Genomic DNA, 22,809 nt, shown 5'->3' with positions numbered 1-22,809 from the left:
AAATCCAACCATGGCCTATTATGAGACTTCTACATAGGCAGTCGGGTTTTAATTATTTTAGGTTAGTTTTTACAGGAACTGTCATGTTGAGTCTAGCAGAAAAACAATCCCATAACATCAAAGATTCCTGCAGTATATTTTATAGTGCACACGTGGTACCTTTTTGTGCTGCAAACCCATCTGTGTGCTGGAAAAGCTCTTTAGTTTTCTGACTATAGAACCCATCCTACTTGAAGGCTCAGTGTCTGACGACCGTCCTTAACACTAACCCTAACCCAAGGTGCTGTTTGATTTTTTTTTCTAACTTAAAGACAAAAAAGTGCATGTAGAAGGGCAAAAGTACTGTGGAAAAACCTTCAATTTATTAATCAATTTGAATCAAACTTATTACAGCCTAATGTATATAGCCTAATTTCATAACTCAGTTTTATAATTTTATGGTTTCTTTATTAATTTTCATTCGTTTTTACAAATTCAAATCTTAAATTTAATATTAGTTTATTCAAATTTTATAATCCAATCCAATACACATTTTGTGCAGTGTAAAACTCATGTCTATGGAAATTTCCACTAAATAATAGAAACTGGTCCTGCACTTCCCTGAATCTGCCAGCAGGAGGCAGTGGAGGAACCTCCCGCTGAAACTTGAGCCAAATGAGAGCGTGAGGGTAAAAATGGTAATGAAAAAAAGAGGAAATTGGCAGAAGAAAATCAGCAGAAATCTTATATCTTTAGTGTGGAAAAATGTTTAAAAAAATGAAGGTGAAAGTCTTTTTCTGTTGGTTCTGTCGGGATAAATCTTTTGGACGTTCCAGTGTTGTGGAGGTGAAGGATACTCCACCCTGAGGTAAAAGTGACACTCATCTGAGAGGTCAAATATTTTATACACAAAACATTTTACCACATAAACACAAACTATTTTATACACTGCTTGGCGACTACAGCTGACAATGCTTAGATAAAAGTTTGAATGAGCACATGACACTATTCAGGCATTATTCATTTAGTAGTGCCATCATGACATGTTTGCTAATTGAAATAAACATATTTGGATTATTCTTGCAAATTTATCGATCTTATCTACCTGTTTTTGTCAAAAGGTGGATGTTGTACAAAATTTGATAGAGGTGGTCTCCTCCCTCATAATTGTTGTTGCAGGAAAAACCTGCAAAAACCGATGTTTTACATCACACACATCCCATGACTAAATGTGGGCCTAATAATGTCATTTTGAGTTTGTTCTGTAAGCAATTCCTACATTTAATATTTTTTTTCTTCAATTAAAGCAAAATTATTGCACATAAAATCTATCTAATCTTAAAATTACAGTGTTTTATTTAGTTGCTGGATAATAGTGTTTCAGGATTAGTTTGGTGTTGTATTTACAAGTTTTTTTCTTGGATTTATTTAGATATTTGTGGTGAAAATACTGTTCTTTATTATTGAGAAGTGAAAGATTAAAGATTATAGCTTATATCTGCCTGTCTGTCTATTATATATCTAGTTATATATGTAGATATCTAGTCCATAATGCTGTTTTTGAATGTTGATTTTGAATGTAAACAAGTGTTCCGGAATGCGCTGTTATAGAAACAGAAGAATGCAGCATTAAAAGTAGAAGACAGTTCAGAATCTCCTCATTGCGTCTTCTCATTGCAGTTAGTAATAGTAGTTTTCCCAGTGAATTCTGTTATTATGGCATTGAAAAGAAAGCGTTGTTCTCAAGACACTAAAGTGTATGATTCCCATCTTCGTACACCTCCAACATCCAGCACCAATGTGGTTGAGAACCATTCTCCTGTTGGTGTTGAAGAGGAGATTGAGATACAAGTGAGAAAGAAGAGGAGGTGGGAGAGTTTTCAGAAGCCGCTCTCCCTTTACACTGAGGGTAAATCCAGTCACTGTTTGACAATCTGACAATGTTTTGTGTTTACTAGATCTCTGTACATATACATATAGGGCCAGACAGATTCTGTGGACATGTTTTGCTATTTTTGCAGATTTATGAGGAATGATTTTGAGAGTATAGTAACTCAAAACTGAACACAAACAATAAAAAATAAAACTTTTTAACTTATTTTAGGTTTGTACCACAAATCTAAGTAGAACCAATTGTTTGGTAATCAAAGTTTCTCATTATATATCTACTAAAAGAGAAAACTTTACAACAAACTGTATTGTCCACAAATCATTTAATCATTGCATATTATTATTAATATTACTGAAATATAAAAATGGTATAAATATCAATATTTGATTGAATACAAGTCAATTTTATAAGCCATTATCATTAATGCATGTCTTACATCTCTAAATACAGATGACAACCAGTGGATGTCTTCTGGCCAAAAGAGAAAACGAAGTTGTCACAGCTCTCATGTGAACGATTTCCATCCTCAAACACCTCCGACATCCATCAGCAGCCTTCAGTCCACTGATGTTGCTGAGGAAAATGAGAGAAAGAGGAGGAGGACTGACAGTGCTGAGAAGCTGCTCTCTTGTAAAGTCCAGACGTCCAGCAGCAGCTCTAGTCAGGAGGACCAGACTTCTGTTCAGATCCACAAGAAGAGTTCTGAAGGTAAATCTAGTGGCCATTTGAGAATGTGTGGCCTTCTCTCATCATCCTTTTCAGTCCTGCATAAAGTAGAGTACATTACATTAAGCTCTATAAATAGACTCAGAATCTTCAGTCAGTATTTCAGCATGCATTAGGCCAGATTAACATGTGAAAATGTTTGAACTATTAAGTTAATTAACCAATGAAGTCTCCAAGCATTTGGTGCTGTTATGAACACCACTGCTATTACAATCTGAATATTTTTAAAAAGCACTCTAGAAGTTTCAATCATTGTTCACTTTATTTTGAAGTGTTCACTATATCAATATTGTGCAGGTTCATTTTCACGATATATTGAATTATTGAATATAGACATATGTCTATTCCCCTCTTTAGATGTTGAACCTCTTTCTAGTGGTTTGAAAGTCCCTTCTCCAGAAGATCAGCAGGATCGAACCCCTCCAACTTCAGTCCACTACAGGTGGACCGAGGGTGAGTTTTTACTGCCATTACCTCAAACATTACACACACTTCTGTCAGTGCTTGACATTTCACATCAGCTGCGATTATTCATCATTTAACAGGTGACATTCTGGACTGGTATGAACTCGGTGAGGAGATTGGAGAGGGAGGATTTGGCAGCGTGTATGAAGGGAAGCGCTTGGAGGATGGCCTTGAGGTGAATAATCCCTTTAACATATACTATGTTCACTTTTTAGTGCACTTGATGTGATTATAACAGAAGTGTTGTTTTGTTGAACAGGTGGCTGTAAAAATTGCCAGAAAGCCATCAAACATGAAATACATCTACATCGTAAGTAGACTTCAACATGTAAAGGCACTGACAACAGTGTATCTGGGAAAGCAACACCGCCTAACTAATCTTTCTTCTAGGCTGGTCATCCTGAGCCCCTTCCTTTAGAGATCGGCCTGTTGATACTGGCTCATAGAGGCGGCAAGGTTCCAGAGATCATTGAGCTGCTGGACTGGCAGGACCAGCAGGATTGTTACATCATGATCCTGGAACGACCTTCACCATGTGTAGATCTGTTCGACTTCACAATGTCTCTCGGCTCCATCAGTGAGCGCCAGGCTCAAGGGATCATGGCGCAGGCAACGATGGCCGGTCTCATGTGCTGCAGACGTGGGGTTTTTCACCGCGACATAAAGCTGGAGAACCTGCTAGTCAACACGGACACGCTTGAGGTCAAGCTAATTGACTTTGGCTGTGGGGTTCTTCTCCAAGAATTTGGCTATGACAGTTTCTGTGGTATGTATTAAACAGAACACCTGTAGTCTGGACTGTGATTTTGGCCAATCATGTATTTTCATCTTAACGGATACAGAGAAAACATGCTTTAGTATGTCATGCCGAGACCAAATCTTGTTCCTTCAGGCACAAAGGAGTACTTCCCACCGGAGTACTTCCTGAGCAACGAATACCACGCAGAACCATCCACTGTATGGTCTTTGGGAGTTCTGTTGTTCCTGCTGCTGTGTCAACGATTTCCTGAAGCCACGGACATGCAGAAGATCAATGATGGAAACTGGACTGAGCCTGGATTGTCAGAAGGTAAGACGTCATTCATCACATCATAGACGAGCAGTTGTAGTTTAAATCATACAAAATGATGGATTAAAACTAAGAGTTGGATATTGGATAATGGTGACAATGTTCTGATTCTAAAGGAAAGTTGAGTCAGATCTTATAGATGAATAAACTGACAGCAGATGTAAAGTTGAAGTTAATAATGTGTTTCTCTCACCTCTTCCCACCATCGTTCTGCACAGAATGCTGTCATTTGATTCAAGCTCTCCTGGAGGAAAACCCAAGCCAGCGGATTCCTCTGGAAGAAATCCTCCTCCATCAATGGTTTGAGGTACTGAACTGTAGATCAGCTTCTAATGATTGTGAAAATAGATTCTCCTTTCATTTGAAAAAGGTTTTTATTGTACATTTTTATGTTATTTGTTTATGGTGAAGAATCTGAATCAATAACCTTGATTTTTTGTGTGTCTGTATGATTCAGGTCAAGGAATAAGAAATAAGCAGCGTGGTGCAAATGAATGGGAAAGATTATTTGCACTACTGAGCACCACAGTTCCTGACGCAAAAAAGGACACAGCAGCAACAAAGAATCCAGAAAACAAGGTCATAGCCGCAACAGAAGAACTTAAAAAAAGGACACAGCAACAACAGAGGATCCTGAAAAAGGTCCAGGCTCAAGAAAAGATCCTGGAAAAAGGCACAGCTGAAAGAGAGGATCCTACAAAAGGCACAGATGATCCTGAGAAAAGGGCACAGCCCCAACAAAGGAAAACATTTGTGAATAAAAACATGAATAAAAAAACTGTTGCACCAGTCCTGTTTTCATCAAAAATCAATCAAATCAGAGAAGATGCTGAAAAAGCAGACAGCAGTGAATGAAACACTTAAACATCAAGACAGCTAAACAGATACACACTCTCACACACACTTATGAACTGACATGACTGTAGCTGAGCAAAGCTCTGTGAAACTATGAACAAATTTAGTAATTACAGTGATGAAAGTGTGACTTTCTAAAGGATTGTGCAGACACTCTCTCTCACACAGAGAGAGAGACTTGCACAGCTCTCTTTAAGAGGATATGTAATGAATGGTTTTTATACTGTATCTTTATACAGACACTAGCCATTCTGCTGGAAAAGGAAAGAAAGTTGGTTCATTCCATAACAAGTGTTGAAACCGCATAAGGCCTAAATGACCTTTAACCTTTGATCAGTTGTAAACTTTTGTCAAATCAACACTCAGTTTTATTTATTATTAGAATTTTGTTAAATGAGGAATTTTTCCACACTGTTCTTAACCCTGGATTACCTAGTAAATTATAAGCAGTATGAAAGGAAAAGCTAGATTTACCCAGAGTTGAGCATTTTGAGTTTCAAAATCCAAGACACAATAAAAAAATGGAAGACTGTGTAGCGGGACCAACGGTTTTAACCCAAAAATGTCACATGAAGAAGAGTCTGAGTCAGAGATTCAACTAAAATAAAGTTTACTGAAGATAGTTTGCAGTTTCATCAGCGGAAAACAGCTTCAGCACTCACAAAGAGTTCGTAGGTTGTTCTGCTCACAATCTCAAATCAACAACATTTATACTCTCACACAACGTCATCAACTGCATCACACATACATGTGTTTTAACTTGATTGGTTAAAACACAGACAGACTTACAAAATTTCCAGGTGTGTGTGTGTGTATAATTCTGAACGATATCTCAATACAGTGCATCCGGAAAGTATTCATAGCGCTTCAGTTTTTCCATTACAACCTAGTTAGAAATTTATTTGATTCTCACTGTCTGGTCAGTTAGAAACACTCACAGGTTAAGTACCTACTCAAAATCTCGATTATTTGAAAATCTTTCATATTTGTCATTTGGCAGTAAAACTTGTTCAAAAATATCACCAATTGAACAAGAACAGACTGATTTAATAATTCTATCACCGCATATAAACAAGACTCTTACTTTGATATAAACTGACAAATATTCATTAAAACACACTCGTCTGTGAAAGAACCCCCCTCTTCACTTACATCCACGACATCCCCCTCCCCACCGCTATTCACTTCCATCCACAATCAACACAAAGCCAGTGTCACTGTTTAAATGCCATCAAGTCTAAAATATTTACTGAGACAGTTGCAGCTCATCCAGAACGCTGCGGCCAGAATTCTGACCAGAACCAGGAAATCAGAGCACATCACACCTGTCCTCAGGTCTTTACACTGGCTCCCAGTAACATTCAGAATAGATTTTAAAGAATTATTATTGGTCTATAAATCACTAAATGGCCTAGGACCTCAATACATTATAGATATGCTCACTGAATACAAACCTAACAGATCACTCAGATCTTTAGGATCAAATAAACTATAAATTCCAAGAGTTCAGTCAAAGCAGGGTGTATCGGCTTTCAGCTACTAAGCCCCTCGCTGCTGGAATTAGCTTCCAGAAATGATCAGATGTGCTCCAACATTAGGCACGTTCAAATCAAGACTGAAAACACATCTGTTTAGCTGTGCCTTTACTGAATGAGCACTGTGCTACGTCCGACAGATCGAACTACTATGTTTTTCTCTTCTTTTTAAGTCTTTTATAACACATTTTATCAGCTTTTATTTTATTTTATTTTTACCATTTCTATTATTTGTTTTTATTTCTCTTATACTTGTTTCTTTTATTCCTGTTTATGTAAAGCACTTTGAATTGCCACTGTGTATGAAATGTGCTATATAAATAAACTTGCCTTGCCTTGCCTTCTAACATTCAGATAGCAAAGCGTTAACTGTAATTTCACTTTGGATCCTCAGTTGAATTTAGGCATGGGTTTTTAACCCAATATGGATGGCAGTCTTCAATTTCACAGCTACAAATTATTAAACCTTTTTAAAATTATTATTATTCCAGAGAGTAATCCAAATCAGGAAAAGAAGTCATCATTACGCATAGCAGACAGAGCCCGTAACTGATCCATTAAAGCTTATCCCATAGTCTACATCCTCTTTTCATCTGATTCACTCAGCATTATTGACTTCTGTAACGTTTAAGATTTCACTTAGCAATTTGTAATGAAATAACACATTCCAGAGGTCAGTGACAATATTCATATAACAGGGATCAAATTGTACCTGAAGACCACAAACATTGTACGATAGATATGAATACTCATACTCAAGCTTGCTAAACTCAACATCCTTTGGCCAGTTTCACCTAGTTTTACAGAGTCTTTTATTAAGTTTCAAAGTTTTCCTTTTCATAATCATTGTCTATTCTGAAAACAATCAGCTGAGTTGTTTTGTTTTCTTAATATCATTGCTTATAACAAGTTGATAACAGAAGCAAAACACATGCTGTGCCCCAACTCGCATACTATCTATCCTAAATAGTATTTGAAAATAGAATGAGTATGTCTCCAACCATAGTATGGTGAAAAGAGTATGCCAAAGGTTCCAGGATGGTTTACTATTCCTGGTAAAAATTTTAAGTGTAAAACCATCCATATTCTAACTGTTGATATTGCCCACAGTTCATTGTGCATTGAACGCGATTCGAATAAAACTACAACCGTGAGTGAAAAGTGTAAATAAACTACAAACATGATGGACGCCGAGAGCAACCGTCAAGTAGAGAGGCTTCGGAAAAGATGTTTGTATGACTGTTAATTAAAGGTGCAGTAGGAGATCTGCCTAAATGTTAACGGCTTAGCATAGTATCTTTCAAATACTATGTTTTAATTAAATCTTGAAAAAGGAGGAAAATAAGTGCCCTCAAATGTGTAGAGACTTCACTGGTAATCATTACTGATCTGTGTTCGCCATCTACTGGAGGAGAATGATTTAGCTTTTTTATTCTGCAAAGTGTTTTCTACAGGGGTGAATAATGCAGCATAATTTCACAATGTAAAGATATGTTTTAATTATGTATTTAACTCGTATGTTAAAATAATAAATCTAATTAAAAATAAACAATTACTCAAGCTAGCTAATGACCACCATATGGATCACCATTTCTGCAGTTATTGCCAATAATTTAATTGACAATCAGTTTAGCCCAGTCTGTTATAAAGCAAATTAACATCTTGTTTACGTTGTCATATTTTCATTGTGTGTGTTTTGTTGTTGTTGTTGTTGTTTCTAGTTTAATAAAGGAAAAATATTTAAATGGCAGAATCAGTTTAAAAATGCTAATATTTATATATTTATTGCTGAATGACGAGGTCAGTTCTCTATTGGCCTCGTGACAAAGTGAATGATTTCAGATTCTCTGCACGCTTTTGCAATTTATTTATTTAAAAATGAGGATTGGATACAAACATGTAACTCGTTACATCAATTACTGTATTATCATAGATCATAAATATAAGAAACTAGTTATGATACACTTGGTTTAAGAGTAGGCACTAAGGCCTAACCCTATTTCACCAAGGTCCACTTATTTTAAAATGTCCGGCTTCACCCCTCACTAATAGCAGGAGTAATGTAGTAATAGTAAAATCTAGGTCAAAAATAGCTCTTAAACTAAAACTCTGAACTCAGATCTTATGCTCATAACCACACAAAGATTTAGAAATACACATGTTGTAAATGAGGTCAAATTTAGTTTCTGTGGTGATTTCTGAGTCAATTTTCATAACATTAAACATTTTCAGTATAACAATAATCTTACAATTAATAACATAATTTCCACAATGATTTGCATTAATTAAATTCAGGATAACCAATAATACTTTTTAAGTGGTTATATTTTTCCTCAGGGCCGTAATTATTACCTGTTTGATAAAATAACCTTTTCATTTTATTCATGTGAACGTAGACTCACTCATTTCAAGACACTGAAAAGTGTTTTTTCAAAAATATATCAAATGTTCTTGTAATTAAGGTAATTAATAAATATTTTACCAATAAATATTTAATTCTTAAACGTCTGCAAGATTTATTCATTTTGTGTATGTGTGTGTGTTATATATTTAGAGAGAAGAGCTAACAATAGCTTGGATTGGTCCATCTGTAACTCTAAATAAGCAGTTCCTACTGTTCTGTCTGGAGCATCAAGCCAATCTTCTGCTGTCCAGAGTCTGGTGGTTTTTCAAGTGTGTCTTGGTCGGGTATCTCACCTGAGACCTGTCCACTATGGGTGACCCAACTGGTAGTTGTGAAGTACCAATGGAGTAGCTCTCAGCATCATTGATGCACACTAGTCCTCACAGCACATCAGGCTGCAAACTGTGTGAGGGACCTTAACCTACCCTAATCCAACGGCCAGCACTATCAAACCAAACAACCAGCAATGTGCCAAAAACCATTCAAAGGAGACTAGCAACAAGCAAGAGACTGCCTAGAAAACCTTGCTAAACGCATGTCAAGATACGGCAGACCATGCAAAAGAACCGAAAAACCCAAAAGCTGAATATCAACAGCACTGACATTCACCAAAACATCCAGCAATGTGATAAAACTTAATGATGTATTGCAAACTGATTCTATAACTATATACAATATATACAGTATGTAAAGACGTGCCTTTGATCCTCCATCTGACACTAGAATGGTTCAGCGCCCGGGCTTCTTTCTCCGGGGCTCCTTGGGCAGCGGCTTTTTGCTGATGTTTACCAAGATTTGAAGAGTGACGCTGGACCCGGATCAGCTCTCTGTGATGAACTCACGTCCATCAGGCTGCTCGGTCTCCAGCAATGCAGGTCGGTCCAGCTTCTCACACAGCCCCTGCTTTATTTCCAGGCCTCTCTGGAGGCTGTATCGGCCAGCTCACCTCTTCATGGAGGAGCCCATCACACTATGGTAGATGTGCTGATAGTCCTGCACACGGCCATGAATGTAAAGCAGCACCTTCTGCGGACACTCACTCACTAAGGAGACTGAGGCTGTGGGACGAAGGACAGGAAAGCCGCGTTTCTCATGTGTCGCTCCTCCACAGAAGCGTCCGACATACAGCTGTTGGTGTCCGGCCTGGCCGCCACTGAGCACTCCTCAACAGAAGAGATGCGCTTCAGCAAAAAGTCCTTGAGGTGTCCGGCGAGAGTCCTGGTCCTTCTTGAGCGCCGCAGCGTCATCACAAACCTCAAATCACAAATCTCAAACCGATCAAACTTAGCCAACGGGAGATTTGTTCAGAGTTTTGTAGCATGATGATCAGGATTGATAACTTCATAGATTGTTGTGTATTTTTATAAACCAACTCAAGTTGCCGTAGTGACAGAATACCTAAGGGTCATTTAAATGTACACAATAATTGATTTCAGCATTAAGTCAATTAGAGCAGCACGAGCTGTATTGTGTAAGGCAGTGTTTCCCAACCCTGTTCCTGGAGGCACACTAACAGTACATATTTTGGGTGTTTCTCTTATCTGACCCATTAACTTCAGGTTTTGGAGACTCTTCTAATGTTCTGATGAGTTGATTCAGGTGTGTTTGATTAGGGAGAGGTTGAAAATATGGACTGTTGGTGTGCCTTCAGGAACAGGGTTAGGAAACACTGGTGTAAGGGACAGTTTTTGTTAAAAGTTATTAAATACAGAAAATATCTTGAAGATTATTAGGTATAATAATAGCGGGCCCATATCCGATTTCTTAATTATGATATTTTTACTTTTGAACTTTTAATTTTGAAATCGTCATTCATTTCCATGTCAGAAATCTGGTGCCCAACACAAACCCTAACCCAAGGTGCTCTCTGATTTTTTTTTCTAACTTCAAGACTCAACTATTGTCTACAATCAGAGCCAAGTGCTGTGAAAAAACCTTCAACTTATTAATCAGTTTGAATTAATCCTATGATAATGTATATGGCCTTTATAACAGTTTCATAATTGTTGTACAAATTGTACAATTTCAAACATTATTTTTTATTCATTCATTTTCTTTTCGGCTTAGTCCCGTTATTATTCCGGGGTCGCCACAGCGGAATGAACCGCCAACCGCATTGCCCATTATCTTTTAGTTAATTCAAATTTATAATCCAATCCAATACACATTTTGTGCAGTGTAAAACTCACGTCTGTGAAACCACTCAGAGGAGACCAGCAACAAGCAAGATACTGCCTAGAAAACCTTGCTACACGCATGTCAACACACAGCAAACTATCCAAAAGAACTCAACAACCCAAAAGCTGAATATCAACAGCACTGACAATCACCAAAACATCCAGCAATGTGATAAAACTTGAATGATGTATTGCAAACTTATTCTATAACTATATACAATACAGTATTACATACGCACCCTTGATCCTCCATCTGGCACTAGAATGGCTCAGTGCCTGGGCTTCTTTCTCCTGGCCTCCTTGGGCAGCAGCTCTTTGCTGGACATGGATCTGCTCTCTGTGATGAACAAATGTGCATCTGGCTGCTCAGTCTTCAGCAGTGCAGGCCCGTGCAGCTTCTCTCACAGCCGCTGCTTTATCTCCAGACTTCAGAGTCAAGAGAGTCTTCAGAGTCAAGTAGGCTACTGTGAAAAAACCTTCAACTTATCAATAAATTTGAAACAATCTTATTATAATGTCTATGGCCTAATTTAGTAACTATTAAGGTTTATAATTGTTGTACAATTTCAAACATTATTTTTTTAGATTATTCAAATGTTATAATCTAATCCAATACACATTTTGTGCAGTGTAAAACTCATGTCTATGGAAATTTCCACTAAATAACAGAAACTGGTCCTGCACTTCCCTGAATCTGCCAGCAGGAGGCAGTGGAGGAACCTCCCGCTGAAACTTGAGCCAAATAAGAGCGTGAGGGTAAAAATGGTAATGAAAAAAAGAGGAAATTGGCAGAAGAAAATCAGCAGAAATCTTGTATCTTTAGTGTGGAAAAATGTTTAAAAAAATGAAGGTGAAAGTCTTTTTCTTTTGGTTCTGTCGGGATAAATCTTTTGGACGTTCCTGTGTTGTGGAGGTGAAGGAAGCTCCACCCTGAGGTAAAAGTGACACTCATCTGAGAGGTCAAATATTTTATACACAAAACATTTTACCACATAAACACAAACTATTTTATACACTGCTTGGTGACTACAGCTGACAATGCTTAGATAAAAGTTTGAATGAGCACATGACACTATTCAGGCATTATTCATTTAGTAGTGCCATCATGACATGTTTGCTACTTAAAATAAACATATTTGGATTATTCTTGCAGATTTATCGATCTTATCTACCTGTTTTTGTCAAAAGGTGGATGTTGTACAAAATTTGATAGAGGTGGTCACCTCCCTAATTGTCGATGCAGGAAAAACCTGCAAAAACCGATGTTTTACATCACACACATCACATGACTAAATGTGGGCCTAATAATGTCATTTTGAGTTTGTTCTTTAAGCAATTCCTACATTTCATATTTTTTTCTTCAATTAAAGCAAAATTATTGCACATAAAATCTATCTACTCTTAAAATTACAGTGTTTTATTTAGTTGCTGGATAATAATGTTTCAGAATTAGTTTGGTGTTGTATTTACAAGTTTTTTTCTTGGATTTATTTAGATATTTGTGGTGAAAATACTGTTCTTTATTATTGAGAAGTGAAAGATTAAAGATTATAGCTTATATCTGCCTGTCTGTCTATTATATATCTAGTTATATATGTAGATATCTAGTCCATAATGCTGTTTTTGAATGTTGATTTTGAATGTAAACAAGTGTTCTGGAATGCGCTGTCATAGAAACAGTAGAATGCAGCATTAAAAGTAGAAGACAGTTCAGAATCTCCTCATTGCGTCTTCTCATTGCAGTTAGTAATAGTAGTTTTCCCAGTGAATTCTGTTATTATGGCATTGAAAAGAAAGCGTTGTTCTCAAGACACTAAAGTGTATGATTCCCATCTTCGTACACCTCCGACATCCAGCACCAATGTGGCTGAGAACCATTCTCCTGTTGGTGTTGGAGAGGAGATTGAGATACAAGTGAGAAAGAAGAGGAGGTGGGAGAGTTTTCAGAAGCCGCTCTCCCTTTACACTGAGGGTAAATCCAGTCACAGTTTGACAATCTGACAATGTTTTGTGTTTACTAGATCTCTGTACATATACATATAGGGCCAGACAGATTCTGTGGACATGTTTTGCTATTTTTGCAGATTTATGAGGAATGATTTTGAGAGTATAGTAACTAAAAACTGAACACAAACAATAAAAAATAAAACTTTTTAACTTATTTTAGGTTTGTAACACAAATCTAAGTAGAACCAATTGTTTGGTAATCAAAGTTTCTCATTATATATCTACAAAAAGAGAAAACTTTACAACAAACTGTATTGTCCACAAATCATTTAATCACTGCATATTATTATTAATATTACTGAAATATAAAAATGGTATAAATATCAATATTTGATTGAATACAAATCAATTTTATAATCCATTATCATTAATGCATGTCTTACAACTCTAAATACAGATGACAACCAGTGGATGTCTTCTGGCCAAAAGAGAAAACGAAGTTGTCACAGCTTTCATGTGAACGATATCCATCCTCAAACACCTCCGACATCCATCAGCAGCCTTCAGTCCACTGATGTTGCTGAGGAAAATGAGAGAAAGAGGTGGAGGACTGACAGTCCTGAGAAGCTGCTCTCTTGTAAAGTCCAGACGTCCAGCAGCAGCTCTAGTCAGGAGGACCAGACTTCTGTTCAGATCCACAAGAAGAGTTCTGAAGGTAAATCTAGTGGCCATTTGAGAATGTGTGGCCTTCTCTCATCATCCTTTTCAGTCCTGTATAAAGTAGAGTACATTACATTAAGCTCTATAAATAGTCTCAGAATCTTCAGTCAGTATTTCCGCATGCATTAGGCCAGATTAACATGTGAAAATGTTTGAACTATTAAGTTAATTAACCAATGAAGTCTCCAAGCATTTGATGCTGTTATGAACACCACTGCTATTACAATCTGAATATTTTTAAAAAGCACTCTAGAAGTTTCAATCATTGTTCACTCTATTTTGAAGTGTTCACTATATCAATATTGTGCAGGTTCATTTTCACGATATATTGAATTATTGAATATAGACATATGTGTATTCCCCTCTTTAGATGTTGAACCTCTTTCTAGTGGTATGAAAGTCCCTTCTCCAGAAGATCAGCAGGATCGAACCCCTCCAGCTTCAGTCCACTACAGGTGGACCGAGGGTGAGGTTTTACTGCCATTACCTCAAACATTACACACACTTCTGTCAGTGCTTGACATTTCACATCAGCTGCGATTATTCATCTTTTAACAGGTGACATTCTGGACCGGTATGAACTCGGCGAGGAGATTGGAGAGGGAGGATTTGGCAGCGTGTATGAAGGGAAGCGCTTGGAGGATGGCCTTGAGGTGAATAATCCCTTTAACATATATTATGTTCACTTTTTAGTGCACTTGATGTGATTATAACAGAAGTGTTGTTTTGTTGAACAGGCGGCTGTAAAAATTGCCAGAAAGCCATCAAACATGAAATACATCTACATCGTAAGTAGACTTAAACATGTAAAGGCACTGACAACAGTGTATCTGGGAAAGCAACATCGCCTAACTAATCTTTCTTCTAGGCTGGTCATCCTGAGCCCCTTCCTTTAGAGATCGGCCTGTTGATACTGGCTCATAGAGGCGGCAAGGTTCCAGAGATCATTGAGCTGCTGGACTGGCAGGACCAGCAGGATTGTTACATCATGATCCTGGAACGACCTTCACCATGTGTAGATCTGTTCGACTTCACAATGTCTCTGGGCTCCATCAGTGAGCGCCAGGCTCAAGGGATCATGGCGCAGGCAACAATGGCCGGTCTCATGTGCTGCAGACGTGGGGTTTTTCACCGCGACATAAAGCTGGAGAACCTGCTAGTCAACACGGACACGCTTGAGGTCAAGCTAATTGACTTTGGCTGTGGGGTTCTTCTCCAAGAATTTGGCTATGACAGTTTCTGTGGTATGTATTAAACAGAACACCTGTAGTCTGGACTGTGAATTTGGTCAATCATGTATTTTCATCTTAACGGATACAGAGTAAACATGCTTTAGTACTTCATGCTGAGACCAAATCTTGTTCCTTCAGGCACAAAGGAGTACTTCCCACCGGAGTACTTCATGAGCAACGAATACCACGCAGAACCATCCACTGTATGGTCTTTGGGAGTTCTGTTATTCCTGCTGCTGTGTCAACGATTTCCTGAAGCCACGGACATGCAGAAGATCAATGATGGAAACTGGACTGAGCCTGGATTGTCAGAAGGTAAGACGTCATTCATCACATCATAGACGAGCAGTTGTAGTTTAAATCATACAAAATGATGGATTAAAACTAAGAGTTGGATATTGGATAATGGTGACAATGTTCTGATTCTAAAGGAAAGTTGAGTCAGATCTTATAGATGAATAAACTGACAGCAGATGTAAAGTTGAAGTTAATAATGTGTTTCTCTCACCTCTTCCCACCATCGTTCTGCACAGAATGCTGTCATTTGATTCAAGCTCTCCTGGAGGAAAACCCAAGCCAGCGGATTCCTCTGGAAGAAATCCTCCTCCATCAATGGTTTGAGGTACTGAACTGTAGATCAGCTTCTAATGATTGTGAAAATAGATTCTCCTTTCATTTGAAAAAGGTTTTTATTGTACATTTTTATGTTATTTGTTTATGGTGAAGAATCTGAATCAATAACCTTGATTTTTTGTGTGTCTGTATGATTCAGGTCAAGGAATAAGAAATAAGCAGCGTGGTGCAAATGAATGGGAAAGATTATTTGCACTACTGAGCACCACAGTTCCTGACGCAAAAAAAAAGGACACAGCAGCAACAAAGAATTCAGAAAACAAGGTCATAGCCGCAACAGAAGAACTTAAAAAAAGGACACGGCAACAACAGAGGATCCTGAAAAAGGTCCAGGCTCAAGAAAAGATCCTGGAAAAAGGCACAGCTGAAAGAGAGGATCCTACAAAAGGCACAGATGATCCTGAGAAAAGGGCACAGCCCCAACAAAGGAAAACATTTGTGAATAAAAAAAAACTGTTGCACCAGTCCTGTTTTCATCAAAAATCAATCAAATCAGCCAAGATGCTGAAAAAGCAGACCAGTGAATGAAACACTTTAACATCAAGACAGCTAAACAGATACACACTCTCACACACACTTATGAACTGACATGACTGTAGCTGAGCAAAGCTTTGTGAAACTATGAACAAATTTAGTAATTACAGGGATGAAAGTGTGACTTTCTAAAGGATTGTGCAGACACTCTCTCTCACACACAGAGAGAGACTTGCACAGCTCTCTTTAAGAGGATATGTAATGAATGGTTTTTATACTGTATCTTTATACAGACACTAGCCATTCTGCTGGAAAAGGAAAGAAAGTTGGTTCATTCCATAACAAGTGTTGAAATCGCATAAGGTCTAAATAACCTTTAACCTTTGATCAGTTGTAAACTTTTGTCAAATCAACACTCAGTTTTATTTATTATTAAAATTTTTTTAAATGAGGAATTTTTCCACACTGTTCTTAACCCTGGATTACCTAGTAAATTATAAGCAGTATGAAAGGAAAAGCTAGATTTACCCAGAGTTGAGCATTTCGAGTTTCAAAATCCAAGACACAATAAAAAAATGGAACTGTGTAGTGGGACCAACGGTTTTAACTCAAAAATGTCACATGAAGAAGAGTCGAAGTCAGAGATTCAACTAAAATAAAGTTTACTGAAGATAGTTTGCAGTTTCATCAGCAGAAAACAGCTTCAACACTCACAGAGTTTGTAGGTTGTTCTGCTCACAATCTCAAAACAACAACAATTATACTCTCACACAACGTCATCAACTGCATCATACATACATGTGTTTTAACTTGATTGGTTAAAACACAGACTTACAAAATTTCCAGGTGTGTGTGCACGTATAATTCTGAACGATATCTCAATACAGTGCATCCGGAAAGTATTCATAGCGCTTCACTTTTTCCATTACAACCTTGTTAGAAATTTATTTGATTCTCACTGTCTGGTCAGTTAGAAACGCTCACAGGTTAGCTACCTGCTCAAAATCTCGATTATTTGAAAATCTTTCATATTTGTCATTTGGCAGTAAAACTTTTCACCAATTGAACAAGAACAGACTGATTTAATAATTCTATCACCGCATATAAACAAGACTCTTCCTTTGATATAAACTGCCAAATATTCATTAAAACACACTTTCATCCGTGAAAGAACCCCCCCCCCCATCCCCGCTCTTCACTTACATCCGCGACATCCCCCTTCCCACTGCTATTCACTTCCATCCACGATCAACACAAAGCCAGTGTCACTGTTTAAATGCCATCAAGTCTAAAATATTTACCTTCTAACTTTCAGATAGCAAAGCGTTAACTGTAATTTCACTTTGGACCCTCAGTTGAATTTATGCATGGGTTTTTAACCCAATATGGATGGCAGTCTTCAATTTCACAACTACAAATTATTAAACCTTTTTAAAATTATTATTATTCCAGAGAGTAATCCAAATCAGGAAAACAAGTCATCATTACCCATAGCAGACAGAGCCCGTAACCAATACATTAAAGCTCATGCCATAGTCTACATCCCCTTTTCATCTGATTCACTCAGCATTATTGACTTCTGTAATGTTGAACATTTCCCTTAGCAATTTGTAATGAAATAACACTTATTCCAGAGGTCAGTGACAATATTCATACAACAGGGATCAAATTGTACCCGAAGACCATAAACATTGTATGATAGATATGAATACTCATAGATATGATCATTGGAACAGCGCAAAGTTCCATCCTGCTTTAAGCGCTCTACTATCATCCCAATCCCGAAGAAGCCAAAGATCACAGGACTCAATGACTTCAGACCTGTGGCCTTAACATCTGTGGCCATGAAGTCGTTCGAAAGACTGGTGCTAGCATATCTGAAGGACATCACTGGACCCCTGCTGGACCCCCTGCAGTTCGCCTATAGAGCAAACCGGTCTGTGAATGATGCAGTCAACATGGGACTGCATTATACCCTACAACATCTGGACAAACCAGGGAACTACGCAAGGATTCTGTTTGTGGACTTCAGTTCTGCCTTTAACACCATCGTCCCATCACTGCTTGAGTACAAACTGGCCCAGCTCTCTGTTCCTAGCTCTGTCTGTCAATGGATCACCAGCTTTCTGACAGATAGACAACAGCTAGTCAGAATGGGTAAAATCACATCCGACAGCCACACCTATAGCACTGGTGCCCCCCAGGGATGTGTTCTTTCTCCACTGCTCTTCTCCCTGTACACCAACGACTGCACTGCAAAAGTTCAACCTGCCACAGGAGCTGCTCGTACAGTTTTACTCAGCTGTCATCCAATCCATCCTCTGCACTTCAATCACCGTCTGGTTCGGCTCAGCTGCCAAAACCAACCTCCATAGACTACAGCGAATAGTTCGGACTGCTGAACGAATCACTGGCACAACCCTTCCTACACTTCAAGAACTGTACTCTTCCAGAGTGAGTAAAAGGGCTCGCAAAATCACTCTGGACGCCTCACACCCAGCACACTACCTGTTTGAACTGTTACCTTCTGGTCGGCGCTTCAGAGCACCAAGCGCAAAAACAGCCAGACACAGGAAAAGTTTCTTTCCTCAGGCTGTCGACCTTATGAACAGTTAAATATTCCCCTACTGTGCAATAAATATGTGCAATACTTTCTCATACGCACTTGTCGCAGCACCTTATATCAATATACAATGCAATACTCTCTACATTCGCACTTGTACACAGCACCTTGTAACCTGTATATTTATAACAATCTGTACATACAACTCAACATCCAGGTTTCTTCACTAACCGCATCTGTTTAATGTTTATCTTTTTTATTATTATTATTTTATTTTTTCAGATTTATTTTGTGTTGTCACTTGTCACTTTATGTACACTGGAAGCTTCTGTAGCCAAAACAAATTCCTTGTGTGTGTGAAGCACACTTGGCAATAAAACTGATTCTGATTCTGATACTCATACTCAAGCTTGCTAAACTCAACATCCTTTGGCCAGTTTCACCTAGTTTTACAGAGTCTTTTATCAAGTTTCAAAGTTTTCCTTTTCATAATCATTGTCTATTCTGAAAACATTCAGCTGAGTTGTTTTGTTTTCTTAATATCATTGCTTATAACAAGTTGATAACAGAAGCAAAACACATGCTGTGCCCCAACTCGCATACTATCTATCCTAAATAGTATTTGAAAATAGAATGAGTATGTCCCAAACCATAGTATGGTGAAAAGAGTATGCCAAAGGTTCCAGGATGGTTTACTATTCCTGGTAAAATTTTTAAGTGCAGAACCATCCATATTCTAACTGTTGATATTGCCCACAGTTCATTGTGCATTGGACGCAATTCGAATAGAACTACAAACGTGAGTGAAAAGTGTAAATAAACTACAAACATGATGGGCGCGCGAGACCAACCGTCAAGTAGAGAGGCTTCAGAAAAGATGTTTGTATGACTGTTAATTAAAGGTGCAGTAGGAGATCTGCCTAAATGTTAACGGCTCAGCATAGTATCTTTCAAATACTATGTTTTAATTGAATCTTGAAAAAGGAGGAAAATAAGTGCCCTCAAATGTGTAGAGACTTCACTGGTAATCATTACTGATCTGTGTTCGCCACCTACTGGAGGAGAATGATTTAGCTTTTTAATTCTGCAAAGTGTTTTCTACAGGGGTGAATAATGCAGCATAATTTCACAATGTAAAGATATGTTTTAATTATGTATTTAATTCGTATGTTAAAATAATAAATATAATTGAAATAAACAATTACTCAAGCTAGCTAATGGCCACCGTATGGATCACCATTTCTGCAGTTATTGCCAATAATTTAATTGACAATCAGTTTAGCCCAGTCTGTTATAAAGCAAATTAACATCTTGTTTACGTTGTCATATTTTCATTGTGTGTGTTTTGTTGTTGTTGTTGTTGTTTCTAGCTTAATAAAGAAAAAATAGTTAAGTGTCAGAATCAGTTTAAAAATGCTAATATTTATATATTTATTGCTGAATGACGAGGTCAGTTCTCTATTGGCCTCGTGACAAAGTGAATGATTTCAGATTCTCTGCACGCTTTTGCAATTTATTTATTTGAAAATGAGGATTGGATACAAACATGTCACTCGTTACATCAATTACTGTATTATCATAGATCATAAATAAAAGAAACTAGTTATGATACACTTGGTTTAAGAGTAGGCACTAAGGCCTAACCCTATTTCACCAAGGTCCACTTATTTTAAAATGTCCGGCTTCACCCCTCACTAATAGCAGGAGTAATGTAGTAATAGTAAAATCTAGGTCAAAAATAGCTCTTAAACTAAAACTCTGAACTCAGATCTTATGCTCATAACCACACAAAGATTTAGAAATACACATGTTGTAAATGAGGTCAAATTTAGTTTCGGTGGTAATTTCTGAGTCAATTTTCATAACAGTAAACATTTTCAGTATAACAATAATCTTACAATTAATAACATAATTTCCACAATGATTTGCATTAATTAAATTCAGGATAACAATAATAATTTTAAGTGGTTATATTTTTCCTCAGGGCCGTAATTATTACCTGTTTGATAAAATAACCTTTTCATTTTATTCATGTGAACGTAGACTCACTCATTTCAAGACACTGAAAAGTGTTTTTTCAGAAATATATCAAATGTTCTTTAAATTAAGGTAATTAATAAATATTTTACCAATAAATATTTAATTCTTAAACGTCTGCAAGATTTATTCATTTTGTGTATGTGTGTGTGTTATATATTTAGAGAGAAGAGCTAACAATAGCTTGGATTGGTCCATCTGTAACTCCACATAAGCAGTTCCTACTGGTCATTCAGGTGACATGTTCTGTCTGGAGCATCAAGCCAATCTTCTGCTGTCCAGAGTCTGGTGGTTTTTCAAGTGTGTCTTGGTCGGGTATTTCACCTGAGACCTGTCCACTATGGGTGACCCTACTGGTAGCTGTGAAGTACCAGTGGAGTAGCTCTCACCATCACTGATGCACACTAGTCCTCACAGCACATCAGGCTGAAACTGTGTGAGGGACCTTAACCTACCCTAATCCAACGGCCAGCACTATCAAACCAAACAACCAGCAATGTGCCAAAAACCACTCAGACGAGACTAGCAACAAGCAAGAGACCGCCTAGAAAACCTTGCTAAACGCATGTCAAGATACGGCAGACCATGCAAAAGAACCGAAAAACCCAAGAGCTGAATATCAACAGCACTGACATTCACCAAAACATCCAGCAATGTGATAAAACTTAATGATGTATTGCAAACTGATTCTATAACTATATACAATATATACAGTATGTACAGACGTGCCTTTGATCCTCCATCTGACACTAGAATGGTTCAGCGCCCGGGCTTCTTTCTCCGGGGCTCCTTGGGCAGCGACTTTTTGCTGATGTTCACCAAGATGTGAAGAGTGACGCTGGACCCGGATCAGCTTTCTGTGATGAACTCACGTCCATCAGGCTGCTCGGTCTCCAGCAATGCAGGTCAGTCCAGCTTCTCACACAGCCCCTGCTTTATTTCCAGGCCTCTCTGGAGGCTGTATCGGCCAGCTTACCTCTTTATGGAGGAGCCCATCACACTATGGTAAATGAACTGATAGTCCTGCACACGGCTATGGATGTAAAGCAGCACCTTCTGCGGACACTCACCCACTAAGGAGACTGAGGCTGTTGGACGAAGGACAGGAAAGCCGCGTTCCTCATGTGTCGCTCCTCCACAGAAGTGTCCGACATACAGCTGTTGGTGTCCGGCCTGGCCGCCACTGAGCACTCCTCAACGGAAGAGATGCGCTTCAGCAAAAAGTCCTTGAGGTGTACGGGGAGAGTCCTGGTCCTTCTTGAGCGCCGCAGCATCATCACAAACCTCAAATCACAAATCTCAAACCGATCAAACTTAGCCAACGGGAGATTTGTTCAGAGTTTTGTGGTGCGATGATCAGGATTGATAACTTTATAGATTGTTGTGTATTTTTATAAACCAACTCAAGTTGCCGTAGTGACAGAATAACTAGGGGTCATTTAAATGTACACAATAATTGATTTCAGCGTTAAGTCAATTAGAGCAGCACGAGCTGTATTGTGTAAGGGACAGTTTTTGTTAAAAGTTATTAAATACAGAAAATATCTTGAAGATTATTAGGTATAATAATAGCGGGCCCATATCCGATTTCTTAATTATGATATTTTTACTTTTGAACTTTTAATTTTGAAATCGTCATTCATTTCCATGTCAGAAATCTGGTGCCCAACACAAACCCTAACCCAAGGTGCTCTCTGATTTTTTTTTCTAACTTCAAGACTCAACTATTGTCTACAATCAGAGCCAAGTGCTGTGAAAAAACCTTCAACTTATTAATCAGTTTGAATTAATCTAATGATAATATATATGGCCTAAGTTTCATAATTGTTGTACAAATTGTACAATTTCAAACATTAACTTTTATTCATTCATTCATTCATTTTCTTTTCAGCTTAGTCCCTTTATTAATCCGGGGTCGCCACAGCGGAATGAACCGCCAGCCGCATCGCCCATTATCTTTTAGTTAATTCAAATTTATAATCCAATCCAATACACATTTTGTGCAGTGTAAAACTCATGTCTGTGAAACCACTCAGAGGAGACCAGCAACAAGCAAGATACTGCCTAGAAAACCTTGCTACACGCATGTCAACACACAGCAA

The 22,809-nt window shown here is 37.9% G+C and overlaps 2 protein-coding genes across 2 annotated transcripts; both read left to right on the top strand.

Moving 5' to 3' along the window:
• Positions 1-1,695: 1,695 nt before the first annotated feature.
• LOC130246304 (aurora kinase-like) lies at positions 1,696-4,985 on the top strand. Its single transcript, XM_056479188.1, has 8 exons — positions 1,696-1,888; positions 2,321-2,578; positions 3,142-3,236; positions 3,321-3,371; positions 3,452-3,827; positions 3,954-4,130; positions 4,349-4,447; positions 4,588-4,985. The coding sequence occupies exons 1-8, from the start codon at positions 1,696-1,698 to the stop codon at positions 4,983-4,985; spliced, it is 1,647 nt and encodes a 548-aa protein (XP_056335163.1).
• Positions 4,986-11,365: 6,380 nt separating this feature from the next.
• On the top strand, positions 11,366-22,063 carry LOC130246303 (uncharacterized). Its single transcript, XM_056479187.1, has 11 exons — positions 11,366-11,557; positions 11,771-11,857; positions 12,845-13,073; positions 13,506-13,763; positions 14,327-14,421; positions 14,506-14,556; positions 14,637-15,012; positions 15,139-15,315; positions 15,534-15,622; positions 21,461-21,712; positions 21,809-22,063. The coding sequence occupies exons 1-11, from the start codon at positions 11,366-11,368 to the stop codon at positions 22,061-22,063; spliced, it is 2,061 nt and encodes a 686-aa protein (XP_056335162.1).
• The last annotated feature ends 746 nt before the right edge of the window (positions 22,064-22,809 follow it).

Source organism: Danio aesculapii, chromosome 19, assembly GCF_903798145.1.
Source record: "Danio aesculapii chromosome 19, fDanAes4.1, whole genome shotgun sequence".
Classification (NCBI taxonomy): domain Eukaryota; kingdom Metazoa; phylum Chordata; class Actinopteri; order Cypriniformes; family Danionidae; genus Danio; species Danio aesculapii.
This window is presented reverse-complemented; position numbering and strand designations above follow the sequence as displayed.

Coding starts and splice junctions, on each gene's coding strand:
- LOC130246304 (XM_056479188.1), top strand. CDS start 1,696: ATGGCATTGAAAAGAAAGCGTTGTTCTCAAGACACTAAAGTGTATGAT. Junction 3,237..3,320: donor GCTTGGAGGATGGCCTTGAG/GTGAATAATCCC, acceptor TTTGTTGAACAG/GTGGCTGTAAAAATTGCCAG. Junction 4,131..4,348: donor TGAGCCTGGATTGTCAGAAG/GTAAGACGTCAT, acceptor CGTTCTGCACAG/AATGCTGTCATTTGATTCAA.
- LOC130246303 (XM_056479187.1), top strand. CDS start 11,366: ATGGCTCAGTGCCTGGGCTTCTTTCTCCTGGCCTCCTTGGGCAGCAGC. Junction 11,558..11,770: donor AAGAGAGTCTTCAGAGTCAA/GTAGGCTACTGT, acceptor ACTAAATAACAG/AAACTGGTCCTGCACTTCCC. Junction 14,422..14,505: donor GCTTGGAGGATGGCCTTGAG/GTGAATAATCCC, acceptor TTTGTTGAACAG/GCGGCTGTAAAAATTGCCAG.